Here is a 23,805-nt window from a genome sequence, read left to right on the forward strand (position 1 = left end):
AGGTAGTTTTATTTGTCACTGATATCGAAAAAGTCACCGGAGTTTGCTGTCGGTACCAAAAAAATCATTGGAGTAGCGGTCAGTGTCGGAGAAGTCGTCGGTGTTGCTGCCGACGCCGGAAAGTTTGTCAGAATTGGCATTGTCGCCAGAAAAATCACTGAAAAAATTACCAAGAAACTAGTCTCTTGAAGAAGAAACCGGTTTCTAGATGAAGAAACCGGTTTCTTGATGAAGAAACTACTTTTTTAGTAATTTTTTCGGTGATGATGCCAATTTTGACGACTTTTTTAACACTGGCAGCTACTCCGGCGACTTTTCCGGGATCGACAACAAACTTTGAAAAAGTCGTCAAAATTGGCATAGTCGCTGAAAAAATTACCAAGAAACTGATTTCTTGATGAAGTAACCAGTTTCTTGGTGATTTTTCTGACAATAATGCCAATTTTGACGACTTTTTTGGCGTTGGCAGCAACTCCGTCGACTTTTCCGACACCAGCAACTACTCCGGTGACTTTTTCGGTACCGATAGCAAACCTTAGGAAATTCTTCGGAATTGACATTGTTGCTGGAAAATTACCGAAAAAACCAGTTTCTTGATGAAGAAATGGTTGTTTGGTATTTTTTGTGATTTTTTCGGCAATAATAACAATTCCGATACTTATTCGACGCCGGCAACAACTCCGGTGACTTTCTCGGTGGCGGTAGCAACTCCGGCGACTATGCCGATTCTAATGACTTGTTTCAGTTAACTTTATTGTTTAGCATTTATATTTCGTTATGATTTTTCATAGTGTCAAATCTGGTTTCACAGGGTTCATAAGTTCAAAACTGGTTTTACAGGTTTTAAGGGTTTTGTAATGAGGTTGCTCTATTTTATGATGTTATTGTATATTTTTTATTTTAAGTTTCTTTTTATTATTTTGTTTCTAGGTTTGAAACTGATTTTCACACTTATATTTTATTTTAGATTATTGTTGTGCGTTTTGTATTGTTTGTTTATATTTATGAATATTTTTTTTGTATTTCTTTCTCCATTTGGTTGATTGATGAAATAGGTTTCAATTATTTTTATTATATATCATTTTTATTTTGTTTTCATAATCTTTATTATTATTGTGTGTTCCTTGATGAAGAAACAAATTTCTTAGTGAAGAAACCAGTTTCTTGGTGATTTTTTCGGTGATTATGCTGGCGACAATGCCAATTCTGACGACTTTTTCAACATCGACAGTAACTCTGGCAACTTTTCCGACACCGGTAGCTACTTCGGCAACTTTTTTCAACACCAACAACAAACTCTGGAATAGTCGTCGAAATTGATATTGTCGCCGATAAAATCACCGGAAAAATCACCAAGAAATTTCTCTGTGATTTTTCTGGTGATTTTACCGGCGACAATGTTAATTCGAACGACTTTTTTGGTACTGGCGGCAACTCCGGCGACTTTTTCGGTGCCAGCAGCAAACTCCGGTGACTTTTCCGGTACGAGTGACAACTCCGGCGATCACTATAGTTTCATTTGTTTTATTTTTTTGAAAAAATAAATATGAAGAGAATTTTAATATTTTTTATGGTAATTCAATTAAATTTTTATTTTTTATGAATCTTAAATTCATATTTTCTTTTTAATGTTTTATATGGTTTTTTTTTTTTTTAAAAAAAAAACTATATTTTTAATTTGATTAGTCAAAGAATCTCATATTTAGTGGCATTTACTTTTTATGTTATAGTTCTCATAACCTTAATAATTTTTCTCATACCTATTTTATAACTAATTGATAACTCATAAATAAAAAATTATTTGTAATGCTTTGTGTGTGTATTTCGAGTTATTTTCTTTCCTTTACAGCTGATGGTAAGAAGTTATTGAATTTTGTTTGAGCTTTGATAAGGAACATAAATTAAAAGAGAAATTGCAGTTTTGTGCAAATTTTACTGCAACAAAAGTAGCAAGAGCTGAGGGCTTAAAATAATGTAGGAAAATAGAATGTGAAATCTCATTAATTGAGGTGGAGATAAATGACAGAGGTGGTGAAAAATAAGTGACTTATAGCTTATGTCTATTAAGGAGGAGGAGACCCCTAAAATGCTCTCTAACTGAGCTTTCTTTCTAAGAAGAGAATAGAGAATTGTTTCAATTGCTCTGAGTATCATATTAACTACTCTCTTGCCATGGATCCAACCGGCATCAGTGGCATCTTTGAAGACACAATCCAGCTAACTTCGGAGGACATAACATTCAGTCTAAACCCAGGCGAAGTTGATGAACCTCAAGAGTCAAACAAAGTTCTCTTGGTCAAGATCATCAGTAGGTATAAACTGGGTAAGGCTCCCATACAAGGCTCGCTAAAATTGTCGTGGAATGCTATCAAAGGTTGGAAATGGAAAGAAATAGAGGGTGGCATCATTCAGTTCACGTTTGCCAAACGAGAAGATGCAATGAACGTACTAGCACGTCGCCCTTGGTTTGTTTGTGGTGCACTTCTGGTCCTAATGCCGTGGCCTGCTTGGCTCACTCCGGCCGAGATTAGGTTTGATAAAACCCCTATTTGGGTTCACGTGGAAAGTATTCCACCTTTCTACTGGAACCTATCCAATCTGAAAGAGATTGCTGCGAAATCATCTCCTGTCTATGAACTGCCGCCTGGAATTGACGATGCTATTGGAATGAGCACCTTGAGATTCAGAGCCACCAGTGATTTAAATTAGCCTCTATTCTCAGGTTTCTTCCTGAGAAGGCAGAAACTCAAGGATTTGTGGCTACAATACAGATATGAAAAACTCCCGAAGCTTTGCTTCAAATGCGGCATTCTCACTCACGATCAAAGCACATGCTTCAAGCCACCAACTGTAGTCAAAGACACTATGGGAAACTATTATCCTTTATATGGAACATGGCTCAAGAATGATGCTCAGGAAAAATCTACATTTTCATCCCCTCTACCAAAATGGTTCCAGGACTGGGTACTTCAAAAACAGCTTGGGAAAGATCCGGTTCTCTGTAACCAGTTCAAGATTCAGAAAGCAATTCGTAATGGTGAATCTGATGAGATGAGGGAAAGCAGAATTCAACTCCCCTCTAAACACAGAATCGTCTCCGACGACGACAGAGAAGACCAGGACGGAGGGGAACCAGCGCAAATCATTACCCAGTTACCCTTGGTTTACCTGCCGGGCATAGGAGAAATTGCCCCTTATGGTAATAACAACAAAACGGTACTAATCCAAGACCTCATTGATGCAGCAGAACCCTCTAATCCCATAAAGGACGGCGTGCAAAGCAACACAACAGACTGTACACTCCAGATTACACAGCCTAACGGCTCCAAAATTTGAAATGCTCAAAAAAATATTACCTCTTCAGGAAACACAAAGTCGTATGCTGGGAAAGAGACCCTGCGAAATACTCTTCAAGAGGATCAACCTAGCAGCGAAAACGAATCAAACAGTACTCCCTCAGGAGTGAAGAGTCAGAGTTCGGCTAGTCAAGACAAACCACAAAGAGACTCGACATACTTCAACCCTTCGTATAGTGTCTCCCCTTTGGGCTCCCAAACCCAATTCATAAGCTGGCCCTCCAACGAATGCTGGGCCCAACCGAAGGCCCGCGAGTTGTTAATGGGCTCCCTCACAGTGGATAAGTTCCATAGGGAGCCTACACTTTTCAACCCACTGCTTAGCATTGATGACTTTCGAGTAGAAGAACATCTAAAAGGCCCACGCAAAAGGAAGTCCTCTGATGGTTTTTTATTTAGCCCACCTTCGAAGCCCATAAATCAAACATATCGTGAATGTGCCAAGGAAGGAGCCACGTTGATAAGAACTTCCTGTGAGAGCCTTATCACTGAAGAGCAACATACTGCCACTGAAGAACAGGCAACACAAAACCATGCCTCATTCACGACGGGCCATGATATTGATACAAACATGCCTAAGCAAAGAGGAAGACCTAGGAAGAATTCAACTGGCAATTCGAGCAGTGGGCAATCGCTGAAGAAGAGGGGAAGACCACCCAAAAACCAACAAGTCCTTGCGGCTAATGCAAAACAATTCAAATGGAGAAACTCCTCCAAAGCGAAAAATGGCTACAACTCTACAATTAAACACCATTGGGAGGGCAAAACTATTGACTTGAAGATAGATCTTGACAATCATTTTGTGGTGATAGAGAAAACCAATCCACCAAAACCTGCCTGCCATATCCAAGAGCTGGAAGAAGATGAACATGAAACGACTGAAACACCATCTGTTAGCAACCATGTGGATTTTTGCTTTGGGGCCTCGGAGACTTGCCCGGAAAGGTCTCCACAATCGCCATGAAAATTTTAGCCTGGAACTGTCGTGGTCTCGGGAGTTCCACGACAGTTCGACAGCTGACGGCTTTAATCCGTCATCACAAACCCGAGATGTTACTGATAGCTAAGGCAAGAATACCATTACAGAAATTTAACTTGATCTGTAAAAGACTGCATTTTGAGGAAGTCGTATATGTTCCCCCTGTTGGGCTGTCTGGAGGATTGGGGCTCTGCTGGATGAAAGGAGTCAAGTGCAACATCACTTCATATCACAAGTATGGAATCCTGGGAGAGATTTCATCGGACCCCCCAGGTGTGCAGTGGAATTTCTTTGGTCTATATGGTCCTCCCCATGAGAAAGACAAAGAGACTTTCTGGAAGGAAGTTGGAGACTTCGCCCTAACCACCCCATCCCCTCTTCTTCTAATGGGTGATATGAATGGTACCCTCTGTGACGCGGAATGTATTAATTATGCTAGAAGAAGCAACTCTGCGAGATACGCTTTCGATTTCCGTCGTATGGTGGATCGTGCAGGGTTAATTGACTTGGGATTCATAGGGCCGTCTTTCACATGGGTGAAGAGTAGCAAACAACCCGCAGATGGAAAGTATTTGAAACGAGCCAGACTAGATCGTGGGCTTGCGTCCACAAACTGAAGAATTTTGTTTCCTGATGCTGTACTGAATCATCTATCGGCTTCCTCCTCTGATCATCGGCCAATCCTTCTTGATACACATGGAGGATACAAAGGAAAGCGTCGCCCTTTTAGATATGAGAACATGTGGGTAAGAGACCCAAGATGTTACTGGGTGGTTAAAGAAGCTTGGGCGAAGAGGCTCCATGACAATCCAATGGTGAATTTCCATAGGAAAGCCAAGCACACACGACAGAAACTTAGCCAATGGAACAAAGACCAATTCAAATAGGTGAGTTTCCAAGTGAAGGAGGCTAACTCAAACCTTCTACATACTGAACATTCCACTCCGGATGATGTCAATGCCATTGAGGTGGCCAGGCAATAACTACAGGAAGCTTTGCTTAGGGAAGAGATTCACTGGAGGCAAAAGTCTAGAATTAAATGGATCAAAGAGGGCGATAGATGCTCAAAATTTTTCATGACTTCCACCATAGTTCGTCGAAGGAAAAATTTCATTCAGTGCATAAAGGATTCGGATGGAGGTCAGTGGATTAGAGACCAAAAGGAAATTGCAGAATGCTTCCTTAAGAACTTTCAAGACCTTTTCAGACAAGATCATAACTGCCTGACTCCCCAACTCAGTAATCTCTTCGATAGGGTCATCACACACGAAGAGAACATGATGCTAAATGCCATTCCCAACCCAGACGAGGTGACTGCAGCAATCAATGAAATGGGGAATGATAAAGCTCCTGGACCGGATGGGTTTCCAGTAAGCTTTTACTCTCATCAATGGGACACAATAGGCAATGATCTCTATGAACTGGTAATTCATTTCTTTACCCACTATGATCTCCCTCCTTTTATAAACGATACCTCGATTGTCCTCATTCCAAAAAGAGACAACCCTGTGCACACCAGAGACTATTAGCCCATTGCACTATGTAATGTCACATACAAAGTAATTTCGAAAATTATTGCTACAAGATTTCGGGCCATTCTACCAAAGATTATCTCGCCAACTCAAGCGGCCTTTGTTAAGGGTCAATGCATAGCGGAGAACACAATGATCGTGCAGGAAGTGATTCATTCTATGAAGAAGAGAAGAGGAAAGAGGGGTTTCATGATGATCAAGATTGATATGGAAAAGGCATATGATAAACTTAACTGGGAGTTTATCATTGCGGTTCTAAGTCAAATAGGATTGTCCCAGCCACTAACTAAATGGATAAGGGCCTGCATTTTGACTAAGGAAATTAAGTTGCTTATTAATGGCTCAATAGAAGGGAGAATCAAACCAGAGCGGGGATTAAGGCAAGGCGATCCTTTGTCTCCTACGCTGTTTATTACAGCAGCTGAGACTCTGTCAAGACTCATCTTCCAAAAGGAAAAGTCTGGTGAGATTAGAGGGTTCAAGATGGGAAGAAATGACACTGCAGTGACCCATTTAATGTTTGCAGAGGATATCATATTATTTGGGCAAGCCACTCTAAAGGAGGCAAAAGCTTTCAAGGAATGCCTTTCTACATATTGCCTCTGGTCGGGTCAATCCATAAACTTTCAGAAGTCTTCAATCCACTTCTCAAGAGGATTTTGCCGTGGGAAAGTTAGAACGATATCTCAGTATCTTGGTATGAAACAAATGGTGTCCAATGCAGTCTATCTTGGCCTTCCTTTATTCAAAGCGAATAAAAGAACAGAAGATTATAATCAACTCATCGATAAAGTTTTGGGTCGAGTAAAAGGTTGGAAATCAAAACTTTTATCAAGCGCAGGGAGAGCCTACTTAATCAAATCAGTTGGTGCTTCGTTGGCAAACTACTTAGCTTCCTCTGACATAATCCCGGCCTCCATTGCTAACAAAATAGACAAAACATTAAGGGATTTCTGGTGGGGCAATACGGAGGAAAAGCGAGTTATGCATACAGTCGCATGGGAAAGACTTTGCAAACCGAAGATTCATGGAGGTCTGGGTTTCAGGACAACAAAAGACACAAACACGGCATTCTTAATGAAATGGGCTTGGAAAATTCTAGCCGAGGACAATAGTTTATGGGCTCAGATTATGCATGCCAAGTACTTGAGGAATCACGATTTCCTTGACATAGAAGCGCATCCCTCGGATTCAATCATGTGGAAAGCCATTCTTAATGCTAGACAGTTTATTCATAAAGGAATTTGCAGAAAGATAGGCAATGGGAATAGCACTTCCATTTGGTTCCACCCTTGGGTACCAAGTGGAGAACTGCAGCCTCAGCCTTTGAGAGATGCCACAGAAGGGATTACTTTGGTTAATAACTTCATTCAGAATAACGAGTGGAGGGACGATCTGATTCGGCTTTGGTTCCATCAGGAGGATGCCAAACGTATTCTGAACATAACCTTACCGTCCTATCCTGCTAAGGACTCGTGGCTTTGGCTCCCAGAAGCAAATGGTTAGTTTAGTATCAAATCCGCTTACAGAATTACCAAAAATTTAGAGCCAAACTCCAACAAAAATGTGAAATGGCGTTTGGTTTGGGGCGCTAAAATCCATTCCAGATCAAAGTTGTTGTGGTGGAGAATCTTATCTGAATGCCTACTCACTAGAAGCAGACTCCTCAAAATCTGTAACCTTCAGGACCCTTTCTGCCCTCTATGTTCAATGACAATAGTGTTGGAAATTATTTTACCAGGATCTTAGATCTACTCACAAGTATGTTTATTAACACCCTAAATATGAACTTTCTAAAACGATAAATTAAACACATATAAAGTTAAAGAAACCTTACATTGGGTGCAGCGGAATAATATGACTCCTTCCGTTCAGATATCTAGCCCTTGATTCCTTTCTGTAGCAGAGCATTATCAATATACGAACACTGGATCTCTTTCTCTGAATCTTTGATGCTGAAACTCCTTTGGTGATGATCTTTCTTCACGATCTTCCTCACTATGATTGAGGTATCACTTGATGTGTGTGGGCACTACTCATACACTAAGGATTTTGAAATTATCAAGGAAGAAGAGAGAGAGAGTGGTCAGCTAAAGATAGGGAGAGAGAAGGCTCAGTTTTTCTGAATAGAAAAAGTCAGAAGATAAGTGTAATTTTCCTGAAGCCTTCACTATCTATTTATAGCATTCCTACTAGGGTTAGATTTGAATTATATGGCATTAAAATAATGAAAAAATCAGTTTAAATTTCCTACAAAAGTGGTTGGCCCTAAACTTAGTGGATTGGGCCTTGCTTTTTGCAATTTTGCAATTTTAACACCTTTTGTATCTGATTTTCTCAAAAATGCCAATTTCCTAATTCAACCATTTAAATGCCAATTCTAACTATTTAATAACTATAAATAATTATTAAATAATATTGTCATTTATCATATTTATTAATTGAACCATACAAAGTATCATAATTAACAAATATGCCCCTATAAACTCTTTCTTTACAATTTCGCCCGTACTTAGTGAAAAATTCACAAATAGACATAGTCTAATTTGAGAATTATAATTGATTAATCAAAACCAATTACATGAGTCTTACAAGCAATATTATCTCAACTAGTGGGGGGACCATGGGTCTATATAACCGAGCTTCCAATAAGTAGATCAAGAATTTAACACTAAAATTCACTAACTTATTAATTCTTCGTTGAATCCACGCATAGAACTTAGAATTGCACTCTCAGTATATAGAATGCTCTATATGTTCCACCATATAGACACATCATTAGTTATCCATTGTTATAATCCTAATTTGATCAATGATCCTCTATATGAATGATCTACACTGTAAAGGGATTAAATTACCGTTACACCCTACAATGTATTTATTCCTTAAAACACTTGACCCGTATAAATGATATTTCGGCTTATGTGAAATGAGTACTCCACCATTTATGTTCGTTTGGTCAAGCTCGAAGGAGATTATCCTTTGCTTACTATTCGCCAGATAGAAGCTATAGATTCCATGTTTATGATAGCGCTCCCACTCAATTGCACTACCGTGTTCCCAAAATGTACGTATCACCATGACCTAAAAGTAGGCTTAACTAACAAATCAAAGAACACGAATAGCCTTTCAAGATTGAGCCTAATCATATACGGATTAAGATCATTTGATCTAGGATCAACTAGGCGATATTGACTTGAATAGATATTACGGTAAGTTTAATAAATCTAAGTCAAAGTTCAATATCGGTCCCTTCCGATGCATACTCCATGCATCCAACATGAGCTTTACTTTAACCAATGCTCTGGAAAGAACATAGCACTTCTCCAAATGCAAGTAAACTCTTGTTGTAGATTATCATATCGGTAAAACCACATGTACTGATAAATCTAGGAAACTTTATTCACATAGTCATGTTTACTTTCCAATGTGTTGACGGCACAATAAACGGGATCAAGTATGTGAAAAGGGTTTCGAGATGAATTTATACATTATGTACATATAATCATGAAATAAATCATGTGAACCATGCAACATTAAATGTTATTTACGATCTATATTAATAAACAAATCGATTATATTGAAATGAGTTTTATTTAGGGCATAAAACCCAACAAACTCCCACTTGCACTAATATAAAACAAAAAGTGCGTTTCAAATAATCTCAACACCTTGATATGCAAATCAAGTGTAGTAGTAGTAAACTCCTCGTAATAGGATGCGAAAGGTTGAATTAACCACAACCTTTTCTCCACTATTACTCTTCCTTAATCACAAAATCATTGATAATGTGAAATTCCTCTCTATATGTTTACTCTCTTGGGATACCGGATTCTATATCTTTGGCAACTACTTTTGGTTAATCGGGAAATTAACACTAGTAGTTTAAGGCAATTTGGAATGGTGCCAAAGATGTATAGAACTTTCCTTAGGCTGAATAAGTACCTTTCCTGACTTTAACATTCGGTCTCTCTCTGGTAGACCTAGAGACTTCGGATAGGTTTTTACACTTCTCCAAAATCACTATTCCACCCCCCGGAAGTAACCACCATCTTATCGAAATATTTACTTAGCACATAGGCAAATTTCGAAATCGATATGGTGTAGTCTAAGAGTTTTAAACACACCCTTATAGACTAACATATAGTTCCTCTTCTTTATCTTAGGATTTACTTGATTGTCTTCCAATGTTCTTCTCTGGATTAATCGATACCTACTCATTACTCCCACTCAACGGCAGTGTCTGGTCTAAGGCATACAAAAGCATATCTAAGACCTCTCACTTGTTGATGTAAGAAATTCTTTCATGGCTTTATCTTTTTACGGAATAGTTAAGACTTTTCCTTAGATAAATAAAATCTATACCTAAGAAGTTGTGAAGCTTCTATAGATTGCCATTAGAAAGAAAATGCTTGACATCTTACTAAAGTAAGTTGCTTGCATTAGAGTAAGTAATTACCCGGTATACCACAAGCCATAGGTTTAGATAATCTCAAACCTATAATACTAGGAACAGGAAGTTTTGTTAAGTCCATAGAATAGACTTATTAACGAAAATTTCCTTTTATGTCCTTGTAATAGAAAACTTTAGGTTATTCCATGTGAATGGATTAAACCATAGTTCTATTGGCTTTCTTCTTAGTTTCTTATCTTGACAATCCATTACTTGTTTAAACTCACAATGGATTTTAATCACTTGTGTCTCCCAAGTCATAAGAAGGTGAGTTCCTAGAAACTCTCCCACTACGACAAGGTACTGTGAATTATGTCGAAGAAAACTAAATGGTATTGATCTCTTCGGTTGTGACAAGACAACAGAGGCAGTGGGATCATCATATGTTATATAAGATGATAGAACACTTTTGGAATCAAGAATAAATATCTCCTTTATTTGCTACTTGTTTTTCAGACTTAGTCATTTTCTTAGAAAAGTAGTATTTGTTTGAACAAACACTTTCTTATCTATTGACAATGGGATGGTCCACCCCTAATCACTTAGAAAAGCTAACAAACCATGGTTAACAGTTCTAGCCTTTCTTAAGATTTTGATTAGGTCATCCATGAATCTAGTAATGATTTACATTAAGTATACAACCATTACATCATTCCGAAATTGTATTACCATAGAAGGACTTAGGCAACGACTAGTAACTAATCATCAATATGCAAATCGAAATTTACGGGGAGGTAAGTTTGGATATAATTCAAAAATCAATTTAATGATCTTTGAAGCTGCATATCTACTAACTATTTCTCCACCCCTATCAGTTCGCAAGATCTTTAACCACTTACCTTAATGGTTTTAACCATTGCTAGAAATTAATGAAATTTTTCAAACATTTCAAATTTCTTTGCTAAAAGGTATAATCTAGAGTTATCGTCTTAAGAATACAACGAAAAACTCATATCCACCCCTGAATGTACATCCATCTGCGAATGAGATGAACTACTTTCAGTGGATATAGGCATATTATCTCTTTGCAGAGATTGATCATGTCAAATTCACTATGAACAAGATACAAATGCCATAGATTAAAAAAAATGTGGTAGTGTCTTTTGATGACATAGGTTTAGTTACATCAAAGAGTTCTTAGAATAGTGCAAGTGGATCCTGGTCACGTAATACCTAACTCATATTCCATACGAGTTTGAATCCATTAATAAAAGATGGATATTAAACACTTGAGAAAGTGTAAGCTGTATTGTATACGGAATTAGAAATATAAGAAAATCTGTTTGGATTCTAAAATTAAAGTCAAAGACTTAAATTCAACCAAATATAATGAGTAATTCTTTCTTGGACCACCACTACTAATACAAACTCTAAGTCAGATTTGCCCATACAAGTAGGAGATTTCTAGGATTGAGGATTTATATCAATTGGGAATAGAATTTCGGGATTATAATCATATACATCATTTAATTTCTTAAGAGAAAATATAGAATGACATGAAATGATTTATAGACCATTCATCCAATGATATGTTTTGAAGCTAATTCAAAATGAATAAGCTAAGAGGAATTAGGATAATTTCGTTTATAAATAAGAATCCAACGATGCTTCGATTAGCGAAAGTCAAAGTAATCTTATTTATACAATCTTCTTGTTTCATATCGTAAAAATACTAGTCTAAGGTGTCATCAATTGATGAACAGCTAGATGTCGCATATACAATATTTATCTTTTGAGATCTTACACTATTATGTATGTCTAATGGTGAAAATCCACTAGGGATTTATCTCATTAGATAAACAAACATGTTGGACCAACAATGAAGATTCGAAATTAAACTACAACTTAATAACAGAAAATAACATGGTTCAATATAAATTCATACACAATTCAGAAATTATAAACATATAGCAAGTAGGAATGACTAGTGAAAATACTAAAACATACAATCCTAAATAATTTCCAAGGTTTTCAATAAAGGCGATACGGATGTCCGGTAGGCGAGAGTCAAAGCATCATTTATTGAATAGAGTTGTCGACTCATCTAAAATAGAAACCATTCTAGCAACCTTTTATTCGATCAAAATAAGAATCCAACGTTGTCCCGGTAGGCGAGAGTCAAGGTTATTCTCATTTTATGAGCTTCCACCATTGTTTCATGTTTCATAAGTTTATCTCTAAGTAGTCACCGTAGGGGAGAGTCTAATAGAGACGAAAACTTACAAAACACTTATCAAATGAAATCTTACGGTGTTAAATGCGTTCAACGAATAACCATCCATAGGGGGACGAAGTCTAGCGTCTCGAGGTTATATTGAAAAAATTTAACTTTTGTAAGACCAACAATGGAGATCGAATATCTTATAATAAAGCTCATTATTTGAAAAGAGTTGTATTTTCTTTTATTCTCTTTATTTATTCTATTTATTTTAAATATATATTTATTTAATTAAAATCTTCAATTTAGAATGAAAAATTCTAAATATAAATTTTAATTTAATATTTATAAATTTTACTTAGATGGATATGAAAATAACATGAATTATTTCCATCTTAGTAATAATTTCCAATAAATATTTAGAAAAAAAATATTTAAGTTGTTACAAAATTAATTTAAATTAATTTACAACTCAAATTTAATTTTCTATAAATATATATTGCATTTCGAAAAATTAAAGTATATAAGAATACAATTTTCGAAAAATGCATATTAAAATAAAAAATAATCCTGGAAAAATTATTCTAATTTAATGTTGGCCCAAAATTAATTAATAAAATTAATTTACAACAAAAAATATAATTTTCCTATTTAATTAAATATATAAGAAAAATTACAAATATTTAAGTATGATGATGAAAATCAACTTAAATATTAATTTTCTATTTAATTAAATACACTAGAAAAATACTTCAAGCAAAAATATCACCTATCTAGATTTTCCTTTGACTAATTAATTCTATTTCTAATAATATACTTTAATTCAATTTATTTTAAATTAATCAATAAATGAAAAAAATCATTGATTTAAGTTGATCCAAGAATTAATTAAAATAAATAATTAATTTACAACTTAATCTATTTTTCAAGATAAAATTCGAAATTCTAGCATTTAAGAAATGCAATTTCGAAAAATTGATTAATAAAATAAAGAAAAAATATATTTTGAAAATTATTTAAATTTAGTTGAAAAATTAAATTTCAACTAAAAATAATTTTCTTTATAATTAAATGTCATGAAAAAGAAATATTTAAGTATGATGATTAAATCAACTTAGATATTTTATTTTCAAATTAATTAAATGTATTAAATTCAAGAAATAAATAATTAAGTGTAGAGAAGGCTTAATTATTAATCTCTAGTTTAATACTAGGAAAAATATACTTAAAATAAATTGTACCAAAATTAATTATATAAATAATTAATTTCACAATTTATAATATTTTCCTATTTAATATTAGAAATAATAAGTAGTCTAGAAATAACTATCTAGAAAATATCTTATTTGACTAAGTATCTTTTCCACAAAATTTGAAAAAATATCTAATTTAAGTTGTATTAGAAAAAAATCTAGAACTTAAATATTTTCAAATTTAAATTTAATTAAATATCAAAAATTAAGTTGTAACCACTTAATTTGAAAATATTCCATTTTAAGTTAATATTCGAAAAAATATTAACTTAAAAAATATCTAAAGAATCTTAATAACCAATGCCTAAAATTCCTCAACTTAATTTTGAAATTTGAAATTCAAAAGATATTGATTTAAGTTGGTTAGTTGTAGATAACTAAATATCAACTTAAATAGGAATATTTAATGAAAAATTTAAATTAAGCTCCAGAAAGAATCTAGATGGTTATAATTCTATATTTAATTAAATACAAGAAAATACATATAGTTTAGCTTAGAATAAAAAAAAATTCTTTAAACTATATTTTTCTTAAATTAATTTCAAAATAAATGAAATTAATTATGTTGCTAATCAATTTTTATTAGGTTAAACTAGTGTAATTAACCTAGTACAGTTATTCAAATCAGGCAAATGGGCCTTCACAATTGGGGTGGTTTGTGTGAGGGAGTCTTGGGTTCAGTATGTCGTACCCACTTCTATGGCTCCCAACTCTCACACAAGGCCCAAAAGAGAGGAATTTAACCTTAATAAGAACAACTGTTATTCATTGAGTAAGCCCAATAACTAAATGGGCCTAAATAAATTCTATCAAGAACTATGATAATTTATTTTAGCAACAACAACCTATATGTATCTATAATCAAATTAAACACATAGGCTCACACAGGCACACTTTGGATGGGTCCTATCATGTTGCTAGGTCATACACAGATGAAAGAAGATTGTAAAATTTACCTGTTACAAATTATTAACTTGACCAAGGGAGCCATCAGATCATTAGATCTGGCAAAAAGTAACCATGGCTATTTGCAATCAAGTAATAATAGGTTTTGAAAACTTACAAACAAGCTAAAACACATACTCCTGCAACAGGGTTAGCTGGATAGTTGGAAGTAGGATTTATTTAATTTTAAATAAATAATTTCGAATAAATAAATAATTAAATTAAAAAAAATATTCGAAAAATAATTTAAAAAAAATTAATTTCGGAATTTAAAATTAAATTTCGAAAATAAAAAAAAATTAAAATTAAACCTACTTTTTATCTTATATCTATTTAAAATTACATGATTATAAATATCTATTTTAAATTTAAATAAGGTCAAAATATCTTAAAAAGATTTAAAAAAAAATCTTAAAAGATAAGATATTTTTAAATATCTTAAAAGATAAGATATTTTAAAATATCTTAAAAGATTTTATAAATATCTTAAAAGATATTTTTTTAAAATATCTTAAATATCTTAAAAGATATTATAAATATCTTAAAAGATATTACAAATATCTAAAAAATCGACGCTTAAATTTTAAAAAAATATAATCAAATTTAAAAATAAGATAGATTTTTAAGCAAAAGATAAATACTAATTCTATTCGAATTCAAATTACACTAATATCTTGAATTAATTTAAAAAAAATTAAATTAATTCAAAATGATAATTAAATTGAATTAGGAATAGTAATAGTATATATACAAAACCATACAAAAAATTGGAAGTTAATTCCATGAAAAAGTATGAAAAATTGAAGAAAAAGGAAAAAAATCCGAAACTGTACGGACAGTTCTGCGATCGTGTGAAACTATCAAAGATTTGGAATTTTGTCAAATCTTCAAAAAATCATAACTAATTCAAATAAAATCCAAATTGAGTTCTGTAAAAGGCTAACTTGCTTAATTTTTTCCATACTATCCAATAAAAATAATTCCAGAAACGAAATCACAATTATTGTTCACGAAAATTTCACAAACATCAATCAATCATCAAATAACACTCAATACAACATGATACCATCCAAAGAACATACAAACAATCGTTTTAAAGTCCAAATTTCTTGCAAATAAATCAATTACCATGGCTCTGAGGCCAGTTGTTGGAAATTATTTTACCAGGATCTTAGATCTACTCACAAGTATGTTTATTAACACCCTAAATATGAACTTTCTAAAACGATAAATTAAACACATATAAAGTTAAAGAAACCTTACATTGGGTGCAGCGGAATAATATGACTCCTTCCGTTCAGATATCTAGCCCTTGATTCCTTTTACGTAGCGAGCATTATCAATATACGAACACGGATCTCTTTCTCTGAATCTTTGATGCTGAAACTCCTTTGGTGATGATCTTTCTTCACGATCTTCCTCACTATGATTGAGGTATCACTTGATGTGTGTGGGCACTACTCATACACTAAGGATTTTGAAATTATCAAGGAAGAAGAGAGAGAGAGTGGTCAGCTAAAGATAGGGAGAGAGAAGGCTCAGTTTTTCTGAATAGAAAAAGTCAGAAGATAAGTGTAATTTTCCTGAAGCCTTCACTATCTATTTATAGCATTCCTACTAGGGTTAGATTTGAATTATATGGCATTAAAATAATGAAAAAATCAGTTTAAATTTCCTACAAAAGTGGTTGGCCCTAAACTTAGTGGATTGGGCCTTGCTTTTTGCAATTTTGCAATTTTAACACCTTTTGTATCTGATTTTCTCAAAAATGCCAATTTCCTAATTCAACCATTTAAATGCCAATTCTAACTATTTAATAACTATAAATAATTATTAAATAATATTGTCATTTATCATATTTATTAATTGAACCATACAAAGTATCATAATTAACAAATATGCCCCTATAAACTCTTTCTTTACAATTTCGCCCGTACTTAGTGAAAAATTCACAAATAGACATAGTCTAATTTGAGAATTATAATTGATTAATCAAAACCAATTACATGAGTCTTACAAGCAATATTATCTCAACTAGTGGGGGGACCATGGGTCTATATAACCGAGCTTCCAATAAGTAGATCAAGAATTTAACACTAAAATTCACTAACTTATTAATTCTTCGTTGAATCCACGCATAGAACTTAGAATTGCACTCTCAGTATATAGAATGCTCTATATGTTCCACCATATAGACACATCATTAGTTATCCATTGTTATAATCCTAATTTGATCAATGATCCTCTATATGAATGATCTACACTGTAAAGGGATTAAATTACCGTTACACCCTACAATGTATTTATTCCTTAAAACACTTGACCCCGTATAAATGATATTTCAGCTTATGTGAAATGAGTACTCCACCATTTATGTTCGTTTGGTCAAGCTCGAAGGAGATCATCCTTTGCTTACTATTCGCCAGATAGAAGCTATAGATTCCATGTTTATGATAGCGCTCCCACTCAATTGCACTACCGTGTTCCCAAAATGTACGTATCACCCTGACCTAAAAGTAGGCTTAACTAACAAATCAAAGAACACGAATAGCCTTTCAAGATTGAGCCTAATCATATCTGGATTAAGATCATTTGATCTAGGATCAACTAGGCGATATTGACTTGAATAGATATTACGGTAAGTTTAATAAATCTAAGTCAAAGTTCAATATCGGTCCCTTCCGATGCATACTCCATGCATCCAACCTGAGCTTTACTTTAACCAATGCTCTGGAAAGAACATAGCACTTCTCCAAATGCAAGTAAACTCTTGTTGTAGATTATCATATCAGTAAAACCCTGTGTCTGATAAATCTAGGAAACTTTATTCACATAGTCATGTTTACTTTCCAATGTGTTGACGGCACAATAAACAGGATCAAGTATGTGAAAAGGGTTTCAGATGAATTTATACATTATGTACATATAATCATGAAATAAATCATGTGAACCATGCAACATTAAATGTTATTTCTGATCTATATTAATAAACAAATCTGATTATATTGAAATGAGTTTTATTTAGGGCATAAAACCCAACAAATAGAGGATTCTCTCCATCTCTTTTGGAATTGTCACGTTGCCAGGGCGGTTTGGTTCGGATGCAATTGGCATATCAAGACAACAGAGGTTCAGGTCACAGATTGGAGTGATTGGATAAATTGGTTCAGAGGAAAGGATAAAAGACCTCCACTTATCACCTTTGATATGCTACTAGAAGGTGCGGCAATTGTTATGGAAAAAATTTGGCAGCTCCGGAATTCTGTAATACACAACAACAACCTGACTCCGCTCAATGTGGTTGTGAACAACATCAATTACAGGTTAATTGAGATGGAAGGAAAGCACCAATCCCACCACCAACTCCATACTGAGTGGCTGCCCCCTCCCAACAATTGGCAAATGTGTAGTACTGATGTAGCTATTGGCAAAAAAATCTCAACTAGTGCTGCTGTCTTCCGTAATGACCAAGGCACTATAACTAATGTGTTCACTAAGAAAATTAATTACAGTGACCCACTTGCTGGTGAAATTGCATCCTTGTGTCTTGGTGCAGAGGCTGCGATCCAACTTGGCCTGAAGCTAATGATCTTCCAAAGTGACTCTGCTGGGGCGGTTGAAGCTGTGAAAGCTTCAGGTATTAGCAATCCCAATCTTCATCATAACATCCGGGACCTAGCTGCACAATTTCATTCGTTCATGGCACAGATGGACCTTTGGGAGATCAATTGGATTCCTCAGAATCTCAACGGTGTGGCCCATGATGTGGCGCAATGGGCAGTCAATTCTAGCATTTTTGGTAGAATTAGACTACCCAATTTTGACAGTTCCCTACTGAGTGACTCGGTGGATGGCTGATTTCCTTTGGTTCTTTCGTTTTATTGTGTTTTTTTTCTGTTCTGTTCTTAGGTGTTTCATTTTCTTTTCCTGTTGTTTTGTTTCGAACTCTGTTTGTTTGTTCTGGGTGCTTTTGGCACGTTTTAATCCAAAAAAAAAAAGTGACTTATAGCTTATATATATTTTTGTGAAGAATTTCAACAAGGCTAAAAAGGATACATGTGGAATTTATTTTTTGGGGATTGTAGGAAGAAAACTAGACCCTAACTAAAAAAAAGAGGACCTCCAATTACTTTCTTAGCAGCCATTACTATTAGAGAGAATACCTAAGAGAATGAATAAAATGGTAAGGGTAGAAATAAAGGATGTTGACGCTGAAAAAATGGCCAATACTAATTCGTTAGATTGACGAGATGAATAATAAGTTTAAGCAGGACCGATCCTGAGTTGAAATGGGTCATATGCAAAAAAAATTTTGAGCCCTTACTATAAAAATAAATGATATTTTTAAAAATTATTAAAAAAATATGTATATTTTTTAACATGTATTTTTTTATTTGAGCCCCTAAAATGAGTAGGCCCTAGGCGCGGGCCTAGCCGACCTTAGCCTAGGGCTGACCCAGAGTTTAAGTTAATAATATAGAGAGCGAGAGACACACAAAATTTATAGTAGTTCACTCTCCATGATGTTGTGATGGTAATGAAGCTACGTCTACTTCGAGTTTTTATTTCTCATGAGAATTACAAAAGAATTGACTAAGAAGAGAGCTCAAATTTCTAGAAAGAGAAAGTAGAAAGAGACACTCTGACCTTATAGAGACTTAATAAAATGTGAAAAATAAACTAGAACAACTCTCCTTTTATAGTGAAGGGGTCCTATTAAATTATTAATAAAATAATACAAAAGAGAAAAAATTACTTTGGGCTGATCTTGGCCATTGATGGTTATTTAACGTTACAAAATTGACTCTTAATAAAAATTGTCAATTTTCAAAGTTTGAATCTCGTTCGTCAAATCATTTTCGAGTAATGTGTAGAAAATAATTACAACTATCTTGGGAATAGATTTTGGACTTGAAATCTTCAGAATTGTGATATGAATATCTCATTCGTAGTTTTTATGTTCTTTTTTTCATTCAAGTACTCCATATCATATAAAAATGATATACCTTAAAGATGAATATATGAAAAAATTAAACTAATGCATTAAATTTTTTTCTTTCCTTTCGTTATATACCGTATCACATAAAATAGATATACTACTCTTTTCTTCGTTATCTGTTTCACCAAAAACAAATTGAAGTTTGTTTCATCCACCAATCATTCAGTCACCAGCAAATAAGAAGGCAAGATGGTCGGGAAACAAGAGAATAAGAAGAAAGTAGAAAGTTAAGGTTAATTATCAAAAATTTTAATTGTAATTTTATCATCAAAATTTTAAGTGATATATTATTTTACTAAATATTTATAAAAAGAGACATTTACTCACTTAATTTTATATTTAAGTGGGCCAAAATAATCCTAATAACTATCATTTATTGACTTAAATATGTACCTAAATTTTGAATATGCTTAATTACAAAATCATCCAGGCTCAACATATTAATAATAAGGAAAGATAATCAACGTCAGTGTTGTCGCCGGATCAAGCAAGACTACCAGAAGGTTCACTCCCAGAAACTGTTTATTCGTTTGCTGGTTTTCACACTGGAAGTGGCCATTGGGACCATGCCAAAGAACGTGGAACAATTTGTTCTCCTTTTCGATGCAACATCATTGACAGAAAGTTAATAGAGGCTCTTCTCAAGACTTCTTCCTATCAAGGTAACAATTAAATCATCATGATTTTAATCCTCCCATTCCATCTCTTTCCTCCATTCAAAGAAGAAATATTTCTGGAAGAGGTAAGATTGATGGAGATAAGATGACCAGCGGCCATAGAGATAGAGAGGTAAAGCTTATATATGATTTCTCTTACATTTATGTTTATATTTCGTGTCTCATGCCTTTGTATATATATTAACTTATTCTAGTCCATGTAAGGCTTCAGACTTCATGTGTTTCCGGTGCCTGATCTGAATATACTGTTTATGAATTACTCTCAAACCTTGATCGGGATATTTCTTTTCATTATTATTATTCTTTCGGTTCCCAGTCCGTGTGAACTTTGATAGCCTTTGGACTATTTTTATACACATAATATATATATATAATTATTACATTTGTTTCTATATTTCATAAGTCTCTAATAGTTCATAAGTTTTCTTTTTCGAATCAAAATTTGTTTCTATATTTCTTCGGCAGTCAAGGCGCTCATTCCACCGTTGTCTCTCTGTTAGTCTTCAAAGGGAGTTTTCTTTTTCTTATATTTAAATTATTATTAGTTTCTAATTCTCTGTGACTAAATTTCTAGGAACAGATGATGTTTTGCAAAGTCGTTACCAGAAAAAAGTTAAAAGAGTTTCATTTTCCGATGACGAGGGTGGTGGCGGAATAACCAGAGACATGATTTGGGTTGTTTTGGTTTAAGCTTTATTACTTTTTATGGTAATTTATATATTATATTTATTACATTTATTATTTTCATATATAGTTATTACATTTATTATTATATTTATATAATTTTGACTTTTGTTATTAATAGTATCTTTTCTTGATTTTTTCCTTTTATACGTTTAGCAGTAAAGTTTGCTTCTTTTCATTTATTGAATCAGAAATTTCTAAATTTCTTTCTTTAATATTTTATTTTAATAAATTTTATTATTATTCTTAATTTGTAGTATTTATTTTATTTTAATATCTTTAGAAATTTTTATTTTAATATATTTTAAATAATTAAATAAATATTTTTTTCTTTTAATTTATTTTCCTTGATTTAAACTATTGTATTTCTAGTTTATAAATTTATATTTAGCAGATTATTATTACTTAATTCAGTGCCAGTTTGATAGTTGAGTTGCGCCATTGATAATGGTTTTGGTGCCTTTCAAGGCTTTTGCGCCTATTATATGGCTGGCCCCTAATTATTTAGGGTAATTTGGTTAAAACATCAGTATTTCATGAATTTTAAAATATGTTAAAAATTAAATAAGAAAATATTAAGTCATAATACTCAAATTGGATTGTGAATATTAATTAGTTCATTTTAATTCATTTTATGGGAATTTATATTGACAATAAATATAAGGTTCATTATATATAACATCATTTTTTGGTGTAAAAATTATAAATGTGGAGATTTTATAATCAATGGGAGGTGGAGACATTAAAAGTGAATTGGGGATATTTTTGATTTTATTCTATTATTAGGAAGATATTAAAATAAATGGATAGTAAAGGTTAATGAGTATTGATTTTATTATTTTTTGTTGTTCAGATTGATACGAATATAAATAATTTCTAGTAAATTGAATGGCTAAAATAATTAGAAGGTTTAGTACTGGTTATGACAACCCATCTTTATAGATAATAAATAAGAATAATTAAGCTGAATTGATTTGTGATTATATTAGTTAATTTTAATTTGTTTATATTGTCTATAAATATGATTTTTACCATAAATAGATATATAAAATAATATAATTTTATTGTATAAATTATAAATGTGGGGATTTCGTCATCAATAAGAGAGAGGGGACATTAATAATGAATTGGAAAATTTTGTTTTATCCTATAAGATGCTGAAATAAATGGACAATTAAGCTTAATAAGTTTGAGTTTTATTTTATTGTATTGATAGATAATAATAAAAAATAGCTATATATAGTATTAGGAAAGTATTAGATATACATTATTTTTTCATTGACATCTATCTATCTTAATACTACTAGTAGTATATTATAATTTATTGAAAAAGTAGTTAATTCCAATAGAGTCAAATAATAGTTTTATCCTGTTGGAAATATTAATCAAAAAGCTTAGATTTTCCAAGGTTGTTTTTGGAAGATCTTTTTCAAATATGGCAGTCAACTTCTATAATTGATATAAATAGAAATGGATCAAATTATAGTTTCATTATATATATAGTAGGATTTAGGTTCATTGTTTTTTACTAAATTACATACTAAAATTTATTTTAGATGATATGATCTTAGTAAAGGATGGTGACTTTAAGAAGGTTATGAAGTAGAGTGCTATAATTCAGTTGCTACTAGCCAAAGGGTAATCCCTTTGGCTAGTTCTAATAATTTTTAGTGGGGTTCTGGTTGCTTAGTTCTTGTTGTTTGATAAATTCTGGTCAATTTGATAATTTTCTAATAAAAGTTTTATTCTGGTTTTGTGCTTTTTTCAGGTGTATTTCAATGAGCTAGGAGCGGTGTTTGAAGATGTTATAGCTTTATTGTCTAAATTTCCGGGGGCAGTTTTGTCCTATGTGGCTCGCTTTGGATATTTAGCGGCCCATGGTTTGGCAAAGCATGCTCTACGGTTAGACGATGAGCTATCCTAGTTCGAGGAGGTTCCAGCGCCGGTGGCAGACGTCTGCGTCGTAAATTTATGAGTGATTCTAATCATTTTGTAAAAAAAGAAAAAAAAAAATCATCCAGGCTCAAACACCTACAATTTTGGTATTGTTTACTAGTCTAAAGCTCTAGTACTCGCAATTTTGCCATGTTATAAATTGCTCCAGAAATTATAATATTAAAATTTAGAACATATATTCCATTAATAATAATAATAATAATAATAATAATAATAATAATAATAATAATAATAATAGCATTGCTATTAAGCATCAGTGGTGCCTAGCACCTTCTCGACATGTCGCGTTACGATTGGCTAGCGATACTCCCTAAAAGCTATTATATTAAATTATATAGGACCCAATACTTAGTTGGACCAATAGCGATATTAATGCATAAGAGGGTGCTACCCTTTAGCATTTCTCTAATAATAATAATAATAATAATAATAATAATAATAATAATAATAATAATAATAATAATAATAATAATAATTATCTTATTCCCCTTTCCTTCTTGGTTTTTATTTTCCCTAAATGCGTAAGATAATCTTTTCTTTTTCAAAGAAAAGTCATTATAAGCTTGTTGTAATAATAAATTAAAGAAAAGTAAATTGCATTATTGTATGAATACATTTTACAATATTGCATTAAATTTTAATATCAGCCTCATATATGAATTAGCCTTAAATCACGAGGACACTTTCTTTCAAAAGGAAAAATAAAAACAAAACAAAACAAAACATAGTTTTGAAATAAAATATGTAGTTGAAACTTGAAGGAAGGAAGATGCAGACAGCACCAACTAAAAGGCCAAACAACTTATTATTATT

The 23,805-nt window shown here is 33.0% G+C and overlaps 2 protein-coding genes and 1 long non-coding RNA gene across 3 annotated transcripts; all 3 read left to right on the plus strand.

Annotated features, from left to right (window-relative positions):
- The first annotated feature begins 4,316 nt into the window (after positions 1-4,316).
- Positions 4,317-5,864, plus strand: LOC133034260 (uncharacterized). The gene is made up of 3 exons (XM_061109312.1): positions 4,317-4,903; positions 4,955-5,150; positions 5,325-5,864. Exons 1-3 carry the CDS (start codon positions 4,317-4,319, stop codon positions 5,862-5,864), a joined length of 1,323 nt encoding a protein of 440 aa, XP_060965295.1.
- A 135-nt stretch (positions 5,865-5,999) lies between these two features.
- LOC133034262 (uncharacterized) lies at positions 6,000-7,373 on the plus strand. The gene has a single exon (XM_061109313.1). The coding sequence runs from the start codon at positions 6,000-6,002 to the stop codon at positions 7,371-7,373; it is 1,374 nt and encodes a 457-aa protein (XP_060965296.1).
- Positions 7,374-19,924: 12,551 nt separating this feature from the next.
- Positions 19,925-23,164, plus strand: LOC115713698 (uncharacterized). The gene is made up of 2 exons (XR_009686239.1): positions 19,925-21,060; positions 22,805-23,164. It is a non-coding gene; the product is annotated as an uncharacterized LOC115713698 (long non-coding RNA).
- The last annotated feature ends 641 nt before the right edge of the window (positions 23,165-23,805 follow it).

Source organism: Cannabis sativa, chromosome 2, assembly GCF_029168945.1.
Source record: "Cannabis sativa cultivar Pink pepper isolate KNU-18-1 chromosome 2, ASM2916894v1, whole genome shotgun sequence".
Lineage (NCBI taxonomy): Eukaryota > Viridiplantae > Streptophyta > Magnoliopsida > Rosales > Cannabaceae > Cannabis > Cannabis sativa.